We start from the raw sequence: 17,577 nt of genomic DNA on the forward strand, positions 1-17,577 counted from the left end.
AGTCACAAGTTCCTTTGAAAAAGTAGGTCCTTTCATTAGATTAGTTTGATATTACCCTTACTATTATCCTACTTGGTTTTCAAAGATCATTTGTAATTGGGACATGATACAATTTTTTTAAGTTACACTGCTATTCCTAGAGGCTATTCAGCAGGATTTTATCACTGAAACTGACATAGCAGATCTGAAACTCAGCCCCATTTATCAGCTGAGATCACTCTAACTTCAAATCTTTGTCTTCCTCAATTAAGAGGTCCAACATCTGGAAGGCACATGAGAAGGGACTGCTAAACTAGCTCTTTCTTCCCCCATCCAATTTGCAGCAGAAAACAAGTTAGGAAAATTCTCAAAATATTTTCTTTCTGTGCTTCATAATCTCTATATCTAGCTATTTTAATACTGATCTGACACTACATCCCAGCCCCCTCCCACCCGGGTTAGACCTGACCTTCCCATGTTAAATACAGGTTTAAAAAAAATGTAACTGTGGAAGCAGAGTAAGGCCTGACAGGAATTGGAAGGAAATTTCAAATTCAAACAGTCTTTGTTAGCAAGAGTCAGGCTAACTGTAACCCTAATAACGCGAGATTTGTAGAAGCGAGAATTGTGTAAGGCGAGTGGGAAAGAACTGTGTAAGAAGTTGTTGCGACCTTGTGTAGATAATGTGTAGCCAACATGGTAGACTAAAGTCTAAATAAGTAAGAAAAATAAAATATCAAGATGACCTATGTATAAACAAAATGCAGCTGTTGCTTATTATTGTCTGTAACAAAAGGTATAAATGCTTGCTGTAATTGTTTACCTGATGAGAGACCTGCCTAGGAGGGGGAGACCCTGTGTCCTAGTGCACTCTCTCCCTTTACGCAATTGCTTAAGAGAATAAAGTATCTGACTTTGCTGTACCCAACCAAAAAAGTAAGAACTGTGTTTTTCTCCGACATAACTTAAATAAAGGATTCAGTTTTCAGCCCTACTGTATGTGTAAGAGCTCTCCACTATGCAACTAATTCCCACCTTATATCTGCAAGAATACAATATGCATATATTGGCCACGCAAAGCCCCTTTAGAAAAATATTTCTAAATAATGTTGGATTTAATTCAATTTTTTTAAATTAACTTTTCAAAGTAAAATGCACCTATCTGAATACTGCATATCCATAAATACAAGCGCTAAAGGCGAAATGGAAGATAAAGTCAAAACACACATTTATGTGTACTAAAGAATGTATCTTGGAATATTTTAGTTTCAGTTAACTTTTAGTTGAATGCCTTTCAACTCAGGGGCCTGTAGATTTGAGCACCATGAAAACTTCAAAAACATATCACCATTATTATTAGTTAGAAGGAAACATTATGCATGACAATGCATCGCTGAATATATAGTTTGTGATAAACTTTCCAACACAGGTTAAAGCCAGATCTGACAATCCATTGTTAAATGTCTAGAATGCTGAGAGGCTTCCTGATAAAACAAATGCTTTACATTCATGATAAATGCCAGATCATTCAGAGTATAACTATATGAAGATGTATTTAAAGGATCTTAGCTGTCTAAAGAAAGAGTATTTGAAAACTAAGGGGCTTCTCTTGTTCCCAGTGAGGCTAATGTAAAAAGTCCAGTTGCACCGAATGGGAGAAGGATTGGGCCCTACCAATATATGGCTACACGTGACTTTTTCTGAAGGAAGTCCCACCATTGTCAAACCAATGCAGCACAGGTAGGGATAGTTGTGGGGAGCAAATAGTGGCTGCCAGTGTTCTATGCACCACAGAGGCGATATGGTGCTGCTCCTCCAGCAGGTACAGCACAGAACACACAGTCCAAGGGGAGAGGGCCTACAGCAGCTTTAAATGATCTTTGCCCCCTCCCAATCCCCGGCTGCTTTGAGGGCTGAAGATCCCCCCGGCAAAACTTAGACAGCTCTGAAGTTGTGTCTAAATTACAGCCTCCCTGGAATCTCCTGACAGGGCTGCCACATGCAGCCTCACTCCAGACACGCCCCTCAACTCTTAGGGCTTGTTAGGGGGTTTTCAGAGAGCAGCCTTACAGCTGTCTTCTGTGCTGCCTGTGAAAGGGTGGAAATTCTCCCCTGGCAGGAACCAGGGCTTTTAGAGCCCCTTTTCACCATTCCATCTCTTTTACGCAGCATGAAGGGGCTGGAATGGGGGCAGGTTACCTAAAGTCACTCAGAGCAGGTCTACACAACATGGTAGAGCTGCCCTGATACTAGCAACACTAGGACATTAAAAAAATAAAAAAATAAAAAGACCGTAGCATGGACAAATGTCTCTCCGGCAGCATACACTTACCCAGCACAACCTAAAATCTGAATGATTTGGGCAATAAGAAAAGCTTTGACAACAGTAACACTTCTAGATCAGCGATCACTTCCTATGTTTAATTCTGTTGCCAATTCAGAATAGATAACATCTCTTTCCTTTACTTGGAACAGAGTCATGGCAAAGGGGGGGGAGGGGAGAACCATCAAGGCCTGACCTGATTTCTCTGCGCTATCTTCTCTCCCTTCTTCCAGCGGAGAATGGGCTTAAGAGCAGGTAGTTCCTTCTCCTCCTTTCCCATCACATGTTCCCCCAGACTGTATGCCGCTTCAAACACAATTGGGGATATCACATCTTTGACTCGTCTCTGTAAAAGTAAATGAACAAGAGAATTATTTGCCTGTGACCATCTCAATAACGCATATGTGCACAGGTAAGTAGCAAGAAAGAGAACAGCACATTCAGAACTTATATTAAGATGATGCTGGGAAAGGTAGCTGGCATCTACAGGCAACCCATTCTTTTCATTGCCAAAAATTAATTGATACATTCTACCAGAATTAGGTGGAGGATCAAAACAGTTATAAAGCTATGAAATAGGGCTTCATGGTCTAAATCCTTGTTCTACTGAAACCTACAGAGAGTTTGCTACTAACTTCAATGGAATCAAAATTTGCACTTAAGAAAATAAATCAATCAGGCCATTTGGGTGGAATCTAAGGACCTGACATTAACAATGAAACATATGGAACCAAACCATAAATTCTGTGATATTCAGGGGCTTTCAGATCCAGGGCTTTGGGTCTGGGTCATCTCTATTTGAAACCTGTCAGATGCAGAGGCAGCACATCTGTAATGCTGACCCCTCCCATCAAAAAGAGAAAACTTTGTTTTGGTCATGCTGGGAAAATAAGTGGACAGACAGGGCTACAAATGTGAAGACTTCGCAAGTGCAGTGCTGGAAATTTCATCTTTCACACACTGCCCTGAAATCGACCTTAGCCTGGCAGAAAAACCACCTCTGGAAAGAGAGGGGGGTGATTCAACTTCCTTAACCACCAAGTTCTTTGGCTTTACTACAAAAAAGACTTGCCAGTTGTACTAAACTGTGCCACACTACTTATATTTGGAGGGACAGCTCCTTAATATGGATTGCTTTCCCTTCGGCATTAAACCAAGGCTACCAAATTCACACCACCTTGACACAGATCATATGGAGCCTGAATTCTGTTTTCTGTGAAAAGGTAGGACTAAACACTCTTTACCGTACTATTTAATATAGTTTTCTGAAACCAGACTTCTGAATATGTGTATGTAAAGAAATGGCAAACATTCCAGATTTTCATAAACATTCAAGAGAAATATTTGTCTATCTAATTAAAATATTAGTTATGAATTTGATGCATATGAAATTGAGAAAATAAATACACTCCCTTGAGCACATGCAAGCAAAGCTTAGAGACAGGCCAAGTTTCCAGTCCTGACCAGCAAGTGGCAAGAGGTCTTTTCTGAATAGGGGCTGCCAATAATGACAAATTATGTAGCTATGTGATGCAATTAGTTCTCCAGAGGTGAAGAGTCAGTGCACCAACCCAGCATTCCAAGTAGCCTATTCAAGTCGGTTTCAAGGCAAGCATTAGTGCTTTGTAAATCCTTTGACTGGAACCCAGAAACCTCCTAAAAATCAGTCAGAGTTTAGACTCTAGCCAAGCTAACAAAATATCAGCTCATATCCACAACCATTAGGGACCTGGGTGGATGGGCATTCATACAGCATACTCTACTGTACAGCCAAACCTCCAATAAGATCTGCAACGATTGGTTCACTACCAACCCCGACAAGTATCCCCTGCAGAGTCCAGTTACAGTACCCTAAGCTGAGGCTGTAAGCTCTTTGAGGCAGGGACCATTCCTTTACTTTTTCTGTAGATCACCATGAATGCCTATGGTGCTATAGTGTATACAAAATGTTAAATAATAAGAGTGCCCAAACCTGCATAGCTAATGGAGTTTTAATAAACACCACATATATAATATCTCTTAAAACAATATTGCATGAACATACAGGCACACTGTATACACATCTAAGAAAGTAAAAGGAGACTATACGGAATAAATCCATATTATAACAGCAAAACACAAATTCCCAGCCAAATCATCAATCTTACTAAAATGTACCCAACCACCTGTGTAAACACATACCAATTAACAGCACAGGTAATGGGATAAAACCTATATTTCTTCCAGCCCTACTAATGCAATATGGAAAAATCAAGTTCTTAATTACTTCAAAACATTAACATGAACCTTGAGGATCCAATCCAATGCCCTTTGAAGTCACTGGAAATATTTCCAGTGACTTCAGTGGATGTTGAAGTGTGCCCTTATTGTTCATTGAGGTCTCTTTCTGCTTTCTTTCAGTGATGAAATTGTGACTTCCAGCAGCCAGATTAATTATGTGTGTGGATATAATTATGTGTGGATATTCCCTCAGCATAGCCCGAGGGAAATATATTTCACATACCCACTTGTCTTTAATTAAAGCTGATAGAGTGAATCCTGCCCAGCTATTAATTACACCACATGTTCTCCTCTTTCTACTCATATTCTTACAGAGACACTAAAAAGATCTCCTAGAGGATACTTACATTCAAAACACAGCAAGAAAGCAATTCTCTCTTCAGATACCACATGTATTTTTCTGGGACATAACTACGTAATGATGCTTTGAAAAATGTGCCCAAGTACATTAGAAAGATTACTGTTCTCGGATATGCATCCGACGAAGTGGGCATTCACCACGAAAGCTTATGCTCCAATACATCTGTTAGTCTTAAAGGTGCCACAGGACTCTCTGTTGCTTTTTACAGATCCAGACTAACACGGCTACCCCTCTGATACTGTTCTCGGATATAATCTCACTTTGCTCCTCCACTTTGGTCCAGCTGAACATTTCATTCCTGGCACTTGAATCATACACTCATGGCACATGCCTCAGGTTCCCATTAAACCCCAAGTGATTCTGATTTCTAAAAGGAAACTTGGAAATTTTGATGACAGCCAGATTCGAGGAAAACGCTCCAAAGCCCTTAAGTCAAATCAGCTTCATTTATGTTACTCTTTTAATCACTTGTACAGCTCTAATTTCAATTATTTGTTAACAAAAATCAGGGCCACAAGCAGCTCTGTGGCTTTACCATTTTTCACCATGACACATCTATGCGGAGAAAGTATCAAAAGGCACAGCCATTTTTGCATCTTGAAAAGAACTGCTGACAAATCACAGCCTATAAAAAAATCCAAAAAGTTTCAGTGGACATCAAAACCACAGTGATAAACAGGGTTTCAACTGTGTAACTGGGATTCAGAGAAGAAGAAGAAGAAGAAGAAATAACTAGGACTTCTGGTTTTTTGGTGTTTATTAATTTAATTTTTCAGAGTTTATTTTTGAGTTGTATGTAGATGTCCAAAAAATGGGGGGATTCAGGGCTCCGTCTTTGTTTATACTGTAATGAGCAATGTATATTATAGCACGTATTACAATATATACTGCAATGAGTAATCTCTTTGTAATATTCCTTAGTGCGCTTTAACATAGTACTGTTTCAAACAGCACTGAATTAAAGCACACTAGGGATTTTTTTGTGCACACAAGTAGTGTATATGAACCAATTAATGCGCAACATGTCAGTGTGCTTTAGAAATCACAACCCCATAGTCCACATTACTGCTCAGTATAGACAAATAACCATTTTTGTTGTTTATTGGATAAACACCAATTTCATTGTTCTAAAATCAATGGGGTTTTATCAGTGTTTATCAGTTAAAAACGTAATCACAATCACAAACCCTCTAGTTAACAATACTTAGTGCATACATGCGCACACAAATGGTATGTACAAAACCACTTGGAATCCTGGGTAAATATGGATGTGGCTAGCCCATGCTGAAGCCAACACTGCCATGGTTTTACTGCTACTGGTATCCAAGAGAGCTAGATTAAAGTTAGCTCAGGTATGTCTATATGACCTTCCATAATACACCATGATTGCAGTATAGACATACCCACAGTTAGATTGTAAACTTTTGGGGACAAGGACCATCTCTTCATTATATGTTTGTACAGTGCCAAGCACAACGGGGCTCTGTCACTACTACTAATAGCTCTACATTACTCTGCTTACTGATACAGCACTGAATATTTAAAGGTCTATACCTTTAAAACCCTAAAAACAAAGCTAGGTCTGTATCTTTAGTTATATTTGTGGATGGGGCACGGGAGAGGTGAACTGATTGGCCCAAGATCACACAGCAAATTCAGATTACAAAAATCCCAATTCCTAGCTTTTGCTCTTTCCTGCAAGCCAGGCTGCCTCCTCTGTGGACATCCCCATATTTGGATAAAGAGGAGGTTCAGTTAGACTGGGTGTGGACAAGCACTGTTCTACAGCATATTGTATGGTGCACATGGATTTATTCCTAGTACGCATTAGCTCACTGATGAGAACTTTCAAAGAAGCATAGCCTGGTTTTCAGAGCATTTAGGAATGTAGCAAGTACGTAGTTTCAAAATAACATTATGTTCCTGAAAGCTCATACTAACGAAAAGCAGACTGCTCTTTCCTCTCCCAAAACAGCTACCTCAGGGAAATATAAAAATGGTGAGATAAGATCTGAAATCTGGCACTATCATATATTTCTACATTATTTTTTCTGGTTTAGCAGGAGAAAGCAAGTGAATTACACACACACACACACACACACACACACACACACACACACCCTCATTTTCATAGCTGAAACTTTCATTGGCTTCAATACATCATTTGTATGGGGAAAGTCACTAAAGCTGGAACGCAACTGCAACTCGATGATCACACTGTGACTGTGAACACATAACTTTTGATTTCAACACATTCCCCAGTAGCTGTAATTTCATTAATATATTTTTAAAAAATTCCCTCTCTAGGGCAGCAGGTGGTGGCTAGAAGGGATTACTCTTTCTGAGCCTTTCACATGCACAGCCTGACACCTCAGGCAGCATAAATAAAGGAACACACTCCACTTTCTGCAGAAACACTGCCTTCTATTGCATCTGCTTCCTTCTCAAAACTAAAGTCACTGCCCCAAAAAGCACACATATATTGACATCCCAGACAAATCCACATGGAACGGGCCACAGTTTTATTTAAAGAACAGGATTTACACTCTCACAATCAGATAATTCATGGTAAGAGCAGTTGCCAAGGCATATAATTCCAAATTCTTTTAGCTCACTGCCACAGTACAATTAGGGGATTGTATACGAGACTAATCAATCGTCATAGCTAATCCACACTCTGCTATACCCGCTCCTCCTTAATGTGAAAGTCTTCAGCAGGAGTACTGGAGAACACCAAATTCCATTTTTAATTACAACCCATGGGCTGGGGTGTAAATTTACGGTTATATACCCCCCCTCAATCTACAAGGGGACTCCCACAATGATCAAGGATAGAATATGACTCTTAAATAATAACAAAATCTTTTGTTAAAATTAAGTCACTTTCAGCATCATTCTGCAGGAAAATATATTCACTGTTAGGACCACTGCTATTTCTGCCTTTTGTTCCTCTTCCTTCCTCAAGTTCTTTCTCAGTTTCTTTCCCCTTTCCCTATCTTTGTGATGCTCCAGGCTCTCTTCCTTCTGCATTTCCTTCCCTGCAACAACTCCCAATTTCCTCTGTGGCTTTCAGACCTTCCCCAAACCTGTAGATCCCACTGGAATTTTTGCTTACTCTCCGCTTCTGAAAAGTGCCCTTCTGATTTAGGTGCATAAATAAGAGCCTAATTTTAAAACACAACTCTGAAATGTTTATTTGCCTTTTATTGCCTTTTATCTCTAAAAAAGCACCTATCCTTCTACAATAAAGCATTGCACTGAATATTCCCACATTACATCTGATCATTTATGATAATTTATAATGAATGATCATTACCATTCAGCCTGCCCCAAAATTCTCTATATCCAGATGCCATTTGGGACCTAAGCCTGTTCCAATTACAAAATTCAGTAGAGCAAATGGAGCAATAGAATAAATGTTTATTCCTCCTTCAAGCAGCTGGTTAAATAAAATGAATAAATGGTTAAATAACTTGGTTGCCCTGGTGAATGCAACACTCCCCGTGATTGTGTATGTCACTCAGTGCCAAGCCCCATCTTAAACCCTTGGCATGTCACTCACTCCCAGGAGCTTTTACTTTGACACTTACACACATACAAGTCTCTGCTCCCCACAATCTATCCATTCCACTCTCCTGGGCCACCTCCCTTATCTACTAGCCAGTTTTCCCTCCCACTTCCACCTGACCTATTTGGTGGGAGTCTGTAACACCAGTCTAGGTGCCCTGGCCCTCTCCCTACAGAATTCTCTTTTGAAAAATGGAATTCTAGGATGCCAGCTCCAGCTTTGTCGCATCTATACTGCTGTGCCTCCCACTCTAAGTTCAGGAGGCCACTTAGATGCCCAGCAGAGGACACCTGAAATCAGGCATCTCTCAAGCAAATGGAAGATGTAACAGGTTTATACACATTCCTCAGAAACGATGTGGTCTTCATTGTAGCTGTAAGCTATTCTTTTCATATAGTGTACAGTAGACACTGGCATAGCAAGGAGAGAAAAAAAGACATACTGCTCCAAGGGTGAAGTAGAACTTAAAAGGCTAATACAGTAGGCTAAATCACAGTTAGTATACTTTTGGCTACTTTGTGTGTAATTAATAGCATCTGAATTCAATCAAGAGGCCTAATGTTCCAATAATACTCACTTCTGTTTTCTTTTAGGATCTTGTGATGCTTAACAAAGTCAAAGTACACAAACATTTCTTTGTTGCTACACTTTAATCATTATACATACTGTGAAGAATTCTGAAGTTTAAAATAGCAAATGAAAAGTGAACTTATAGGAATCCTATCCCCAAAAGCTGTTCGGAGTTGCAGTTTGGAAAAGCAGAATGCTTCCTATTCTCTTCCCAGACTGTGGAAGTCTTTCACACAGATGTTTCCATTAGGGCAGCAACTTATCCTTACAAATGTGGGTATGGGCATCATTGGGGGAAAAAAAGGGAGAAGCTGAAGGAGAATCTTGTATTACACATACAACTGAAACCAAAGGGTAACATCATAAGCACTGGGCCATGTTACACTTTGGAAGAAAAAGCACATGGAGAGTTGAGAAGTTCTGAGTAGAGCTGGCTGGAAAATGGAAATCCTTTCCTGTGAAAAATGTCATGGTTGGGGGAGGGGGGGGGAAGTCATCCCAAACACAGGACAAAATGGCAAAAATGCAACATTTTTCACAGGAAGGGTTTTCAAGAAAAAAATCTGATTTGGAAAAACCAAAACAGAATTGTTTGGCTTCCCAGCTGTGCACCAGAAAGGCTCTGGTCACTTTCAGCCTCCCTGGCCCCAAGCAGCTCTGGGAGCTGGAGAGTAGAGAGCTCAGGCACTCAAGCCTTCCGGCCTCCACCCCAACTCTGGGAACTGGAGAGGCAGACAGCTGGGACGCTGGGCGCTCTGTCTGGGGAAGCACAGTGTCAAGGCTCTCTGCCTTGGCAGAGCTCCAGGACAGCTTTTGTCAGTCTCACCGGCAAGAAGTTAAATTGACAAGAGCCTGCCAGGCAAGCAGCCAGGGAGGAAATTTTCAGTTTTGTGAACAAAGCATTTTTCATTAGACTATCACTTTGATGAAAAATTTCAACCAGTTCTAGTTCTGAGTTCTAATCCCAGTTGTGTTATAGACTTACTCCGTGAACTTGGGCAAGTCGCTTCACCCTTTGCCTCAGATTCCCAATCAGCTAATTGGGGATGATAATGATAATATTTACATATTTGCCTCCCAGTAGAGTTGAGAGGAAGAGTTAGTTATTGTTATAACATGTAAAGCATTACTAATACTTGGCAATTGCATATCACTGAAAGTTCTTAAAGAATGATCAATAAGGAGAAAACTCAGTGAGCCAAATATGCCCCAAATACAACTCTGCTGATGTCAATGCAGGTAGATTTTGGTTTTTAGTGACTATTAATTTTTGCTATTAGTTAGTGCATTCATTATGACTTTTACTTTACAGTTCATTATTGAAGACTTTGTGATTAAATTCTGGATGCTGCTCGCGTCGTTTTTCAATGTTCCTACCTGTAATTTCTTTGAATGCCAGGTCTCTTCAGTGCGCAAATTTCTTTTTAGCAAGTTTTTTGTCATCCCTACCTTTTCCCCGTTTTGTAGCCCACTTGGTGAGAGAATGCTTCTTTTTTAAAATAAATAAATAAATAAGGTAGCAAGGAAAGGGAACATCTCCTGACCTCGAGGTTTTGAAACTTTTCAGTCTTTTCTGGAGAAGCTGCCTTTCAGAGCTCAAGCTGGTTTTGGTAGCAATACCAGGTGCATTGTACAGTTTGCCCTCTCCTACCTATGTAGACAGATAGATCCTTTGTTAGGTTGGTTCTGTATGAGAGTCTGAAAGGTGATAAGCACTTGTCAAAATCAGGCCTGAACTTGGGAAAAATATAAAGGAAGAGACTCCAGGAATGAACACAGATAGTACAATATTTATTTTAAGCCCTTTCTTAAGCTTTCACAAATTCTGATTAGGGCTGGAAGCCTCTGTTGAGATAAGACAATTAAATCAGAATCTGCCTGTGTTAACATGTATACTTACTTTTTCAGGGAAGTTACCACATTTAATATACTGCTAATAAAAGATTCTCTATAGACCCACCAATCTCTCTTTATATAGTATATCTTTAATGTTGTTTAAAAATAATACCAAATGCTGTATTATACACCTATTTATAATCTAACTACATATCTCTTTGTAAACTACCTTTCCTTCCAAAAAACTGATGAAATATATAATCTACACATCAAAGGGGTAGCCGTGTTAGTCTGGATCTGTAAAAGCAGCAAAGAGTCCTGTGGCACCTTATAGACTAACAGACGTATAGGAGCATGAGCTTTCGTGGGTGAATACCCACTTCTTCGGATGCATGCATGAAGAAGTGGGTATTCACCCACGAAAGCTCATGCTCCTATACGTCTGTTAGTCTATAAGATGCCACAGACTCTTTGCTGCTTTTACATAATCTACACAAACAGTCCTGATTATACAAAGCCAGTAATAAGGAGTCTCACATCCTTGGCTCTTCGGTCATTCTGTATAATGACAGATTTGGTACAAGATCAGGATGTATAATGCAAACAGTGCTGTTTTCCAAAATAGCATAGCAACCTTTAGTGTTAATATACTGCCTGGTCTCTATCTTGCTCTCTGCCTATATTTATATGTATATTAAATGAGTCATTACAAATAGAGAGACATATCCAGCAGGTCACTGGACTGACATACAGTAAAATCAGTAGATTAAACCCACATGGACCAAGCAAGATCAACCTGTCTCCCCCGTTTGCAACATGTGAAAAACATGAGTTCATAATTTTTGGAGGCAGTTTACGTATCCAAACACTGATACTACAAATGTTCCAGAGATAGTCTGAGGTAGATGAAGATATGGTTGAAATCTGAAAAAAGGCAAAAATCTAGACTGCTAGGAAACACAACTAAAGCATTTTGAATACTGCTTTACTTTAAAATAAGACCCAGATCTGGATCCTTGACAATACCCAGTTGATGACCTCTACAACACTGCTGTGTTAAAAAGCCTCCCATCAATACTGCTTTACTAAAAACACATGTACAGGGCAAATATAAGGGTTCTGTTTAATCCCAATGTCATAAATAAAACAGCTGAATGAAAAAAAAAAAGTTTTACATAGCTCTGAGTCAGGAATAAGAGCCAGGAGAACAATCTACAGGACAGGAGGATATGCACGGGTGAAGAGATGGCAACCATGACATCGTCACCAATCCTATTTTAATTCAGTTTAGCAGCTGACAATAAAGCCCTTGGAAATCTTATACAGAAAGCGATGTGCAAAGAAAGAGTTTATTGATGAAGTGTGTTTCTATGAATGTAATTGAGATAAAGAGAGTCTGACTACTTCAGAAGGATGGCATTTATCATCTCCCATTGGCATGCTTCCAAAAGGAAGAAAGATTATTTTTTGAAATTACCACTATTGAAATGATCTACATGCAAAAATATTGCTCCTTCCTTCAGCCATGGGAGTAGAGACACCTAACAAACTCTGGAATGGAGGTGAGAGGGGGAAAGAGATACCATGTGTCTTTTCTTCCACTATTAAATGGAGGTGGCGGATATTTATTATCATAATTTATTTTGGTAATGGAATTTGAAAAATATATAGCTAGAGTTAGATAGTACAAGGGTCTTTCTGCCGTTTATATTTTAAAAGCCATTGCATTTGCCCATGAGAGCTATTTCCATGCCAAATATCAACATTCAAACCCCACCTGGGTGGTACAGCTGTTCAGAAAAAGATAAAATATTTTCTTTTTCTTTTTCCTTTTTTTTTTTTAATAATAGTTACGATTTATTAGTCACTCTCCTCTCATCCGAAAATGGCTGTGCTTTTTCGCCCTCAAACTATATGCAAGGAAATCAGCTTTGGTTAGAAAATAAACCCAAAAGGTGAAACTTTTTTGAAAGTTCTGAATTATTAGATCCAAATGAATAGCAGGGGGAAAATATTCATGAATGTTTCAGCAGATTAGAAATAAATTTTCATGTTCACAATGTGAAAAGTTTTGCTCATACTAAATGTGCACGGATAACAAATTTCAAGTCCGTAGCCAACATCTGCTTAGCCAACATCCTGATTTTCCCAGTCAACTTTCCCAAGGAGAATATTTATCTGCAGCAGATCACCATGGTGTGCCAGCAAAAGTGCCTCATTGCAACAGTGAAGCTGTGAACGTGGGTCCTTATATTAGGACTGTCCCCTGGATTTTGCACAGGGTCTAAAATCAATGCTGCTTCACTTGTTCACTGTGTGCTGATGCCGAGTAAAAGGCAGCTAAAAATAGAGCAATTCTACATAATGCAACAAAGCAACAATCTGACAAAATGTTCCCCAGACTTCAGAGTCAGAGTCCTGATGAACGGCTTTCATGGGGATCCAGCCACACCCTCTCAACTAGGACTGGGAGCGCACATTCACACCACAGGTATTGTGTGCCAGTCACTGTGGTGAACGCTGACAGTAAACTAGAGACCAGTCAATAAAAACAAAATAGCCTGGGTATATACGAACTATTGTTCTATACAAGAAACTTCATAACACAGCACAAGAACTGACCAGAGCCATGACAATGAGGGAGTAAGAGGAATTGTACGTTTACACTCATGCCACAATTATTAATTTGTTTGTGACAATGACTCCAGTGAACGGTGATAAAAAAATTAGAGACTAGTATATTTAATAAATAACTTTGGTAGATATATGAAAATATTGCTGTACAACCAATATAGTGCCCATGGGGAAAACCTTAGGTCAAAGACCATAAAGCCCTAGGCCAAAGACCCATTGCTAACCAGTTAAATGGGATTAAAAAGGTATGAGATTGGACTCTTCACACACAGAATCATGCAAAGCCTCCGGACAGAGCTTTGGTACAGAGCTATAAAATTAGACACACAAAAACCTTGCTGTGGACTACACCCCCACACTTCGTTTCAATGCACTCAGAGTATTCATTTTAAATCTGTCTCTAACCCACTGCATAGACTATCTATCTACTAGTGATGTTTCAGGCAAGGCCTGACCCAAGTGGCCAAAAAAGGAAAAAAGTTTAAGAACTCTTCACGTTTATCTAAACCAGCCAACCTGGCTTCTATCTCCACAAACGACTCTCCCCTCCCCAGAGAGAATCAAAGGCCCAGTGACATGATCATGACTCCCCACTCCGTTTTAGTTACACTCAAACAATCAAAGAAGAGAAGCAACATATCAAGTTACCCTATCACCAACAGCGGACACAGGCAGTAATCCAAATTCTCAACCCATCGACAGGCTGAAATTTTGGTAGATGAAGGTATTTGAATAAATTTAGAACAATGAAGCAATTCATAAAAATCAAAGCCCGTCAGCAGACAAGGCAGCATTTGTCAGTAATTTGCTTACTACAAACAGTTTGTTCATTTATATGAGCAAATGATAATAGGTTAAAGCCTTAAACATAGAGATCCCACCTAGAAACTCACTATATACATACTTCAGTTCCAGAATTATGAAAGGCTGTGTTTGTAAGAAGGATGTGTTAATTTTGAGGCTGCATTTTGACCATAGTGATAAATTCATGCTGTTAAAATTGGATTGGGAAGGGAGTCTGATTGTTTAGATGTGATTTTTAAAAGGCCTGGATATTTAAAGCGTACAGCACATCCAGAACAATGATAGATCTAATCACATCATACGCAATTAAATGCTCAAGGCTAAATGAAACCTTATGAGGGGAACACAGTGCAAATATACAGAGGGCGCCTTTTATCCTCAGTGAGAGGTACTGAGCTTTTCACCTCCACCATGAACTGCTCGTTCTCTTGCATTGTGGTTTTACTATGTGCCTATGACTCAGGACAGTGGAAGGGAGGGCAAACCATCTAGCATTTGAAATGACTGATCTCTAAAGTGACAATCCTCATTCACTATTTTGTAATCCTACCTGCCAGGTAATAATGCTGGGAAGAGAAATGTAAATAAGAACAAAAGGAAATGTATCTGTCGTGTATGGTGTAGAACATTCTTCACAGATTACTGCAAGGACTAGGTACTGTACATAGCTTAGTCCCTGTATACTGATCAACACCTCATCAACATTCTGCACTACTACTCCTGCCTCCTTTTGCCTTCCATTCTGCTTCTTCTGTTTCCTAATTGTCGCAAGAGTCACATGGTCATGTTTTTCTCACTACAGCCTCTTAATTCTATCATATGCTTCAAACCAACACAAAATCTAACTGAAAATAGACCACTGTTAAAATGAATCAAAATACCTTTCAGAAACTTTATGAACTATCTAACGTTTAAGGCCTGCAAAGCCTCAGAGTGAAATCCTGGCCGCGCTGAAGTCAAAGGAAGTTTTGCCATTGAGTTCAAAAGGGTTAAGATTTTTCCTTTAGTTCGCAGGACTGCTCTCTGTACACCCACGAAGGGACAATCATGAAGAGAGACATCCTGTAATATTCTCTTGCTCCACAGCCTTATAACCGGAATAGTCGGACTGGGTTTTTGAGATGTTTGGGTTAGGAGGACATAGTATGATATGACAAAGAGTAATTGGTTCAAAAAGTTGAAGGGAACAGGAAGAATGGGTGTTTCTCAGTGGGAACAGGAGAAAAACAAAACAGCTTTCCCTTAAAATTCCAATGACTTTAAAAATAAACCAGACAGAAACTTCAACAAATAAGCACTAATAAAACAGTCACACTGTTTTATCAGACCAGAGTGTAACTCTAGAAGGCTGTAATTCTGTAGAGTGAAATGGTACTATAAAATTACTATACCATTATTACTGAAATAAGGTATTCTAGGTAGTGATGCTGTTTGATTTCCAATTTACACGTTTAAACTTGAAATTTGGTTGGTTTCGGGTACTTATGCACAATCCAGTGAAACAGGGATTCTCATCTTAGAAACACTGTCTCGTGGACATGTCCTCTCGCATTTATGGACTCATAATATCCCTGCGATAATATTTACACAGAAAAGTAACCAAAAAAGCAGTTAATTTCCTTTAATGTAAACTGGTGGCTAGAATGCTTTTTAGAGTAGGTGAGTTCTCAGAAGTTTTAAGAGGGAGCTGGCATGGCCTACGCTAAATCATAGGTCTATCTTGTGATGTAGTGATAAAAAAAGAAATGGGTAACCTAACCTAGGCTAAACTCCCATATTCCCCAAATGAGAAGTCTAAAAATGTTTATAGATATCTAGAGAAAGCGAAAGAAAAAAAACGTTGCAGAAAGCTTTGATGGACAAATTGCTGATACAAACAGAGTTTTAATTAACTGGTGACGGATCACTAATGCATGGCAAACTCAAACCAAGATTTATTTAAAGTTTTCTCAAGGTTCACATCAAACGTGCAAGGCTATCACAGGGTCAGCCGTTTCCTGAGCCCTTCCTGAGCACTCCCTCATGGCCAGAGGTCACTCTGCAGCACCCTGCCTCTGTTTCCCATTCTTGAGGGCCCCTTAACAACTGCACACACAAGTTTCTCTCTGGGTTACCACCGCCTCTGCCTGGGGCTGGTTTAGTAGCAAAAATAGTTCTTAACAGCCCTTAGGGTCAAAAATAAAGTCCATCACCACACAGAAGTCCCTACTTAGCTCTGGTGTCTTCTCTCACAGCCAGCGCTCTTTTTCTGTCGCAATCTATTCTCACAGCCCGTCCTCTCAGCTCTTCCTAGCTGGAGCTCAGCCTTCTGGCACTGGCATTGAGTGCCTGGTATTTTCTCCCGGTGAAGGTACTTGTACATCATAAATCAAGTCACCACTGAATCTTCTTTTTGAGAAGCTAAACAAATTAAACATTTCAAGTCTCTCACTGTAGGGCATTTTTTCCAGCCCTCAATTTATTTTTGTGGCTTTTCTCTGCACCCTCCCCAATTATTCAATATTCTTTTTTAAAATGTAGACCACATAACCGTACATAATATTCCAGCGTTGTTCTCACAATGCTGTATACAAAGGTCAACTCCCCACCCCTACTCACCACTCCACTGTTTATACATCCAAGTAATACACTAGACCTTTTAACCACAGTATCACGCCGGGAGGTCATGTTGAGTGGCCTGTCCACTATGATGCCCATACCCTTTCAGAGACTCTGCTTTCCAGGATACGTTCCCTATTCTGTAGGTTTGATCTGCATTCCTTGGTCCCAGATGTCCTTGAATTTGGCTGTGTTAAGACACATTTTGTTTGAATGGGCCCAGTTTATAAGGAATCCAAACTGCTCTGTATGACTGCTGTGTCCTCCTCATTATTTATCACTCTCCTAATCTTTGTTTCATCCACAAATGTTATCAACTCTGATTTTATATTTACTTCCAGATCCTTGATGAAAATGTTGAACAGCACTGGGACTAGTACTGATCCATGCGGAACTCCTGTAGAAACATCCCCACATTCAATGACGATTCCCCACTGGCAACTACTTTTTGAGATGTCAGACAGTTATTAATCTGTTTAATGGGTGGTTTATTGATATTGCATAGTGCTAACTTTTAATCTGAATGTCATGCAGTACTAAAGTCAAAATATATTATTACATCTATGCAGTTACCTTTATCAAAATTGTAATCTCAAAGAATGAAATCAGTTTGTTTAAAAAGAC

At 39.6% G+C, this 17,577-nt stretch overlaps 1 protein-coding gene across 2 annotated transcripts in view; it reads right to left on the minus strand.

Moving 5' to 3' along the window:
- Window positions 1-17,577, minus strand: part of ITGA9 (integrin subunit alpha 9) — a 305,024-nt gene that overhangs the window by 144,264 nt on the left and 143,183 nt on the right. For both annotated transcript variants that reach the window (XM_065399121.1, XM_065399120.1), the window contains one exon: window positions 2,499-2,648. In XM_065399121.1, coding sequence (XP_065255193.1) covers window positions 2,499-2,648 — 150 coding nt within the window. The remainder of the gene's footprint in view (window positions 1-2,498; window positions 2,649-17,577) is intronic.

This window comes from Emys orbicularis, chromosome 2 (assembly GCF_028017835.1).
Source record: "Emys orbicularis isolate rEmyOrb1 chromosome 2, rEmyOrb1.hap1, whole genome shotgun sequence".
Taxonomy (NCBI): Eukaryota; Metazoa; Chordata; order Testudines; family Emydidae; genus Emys; species Emys orbicularis.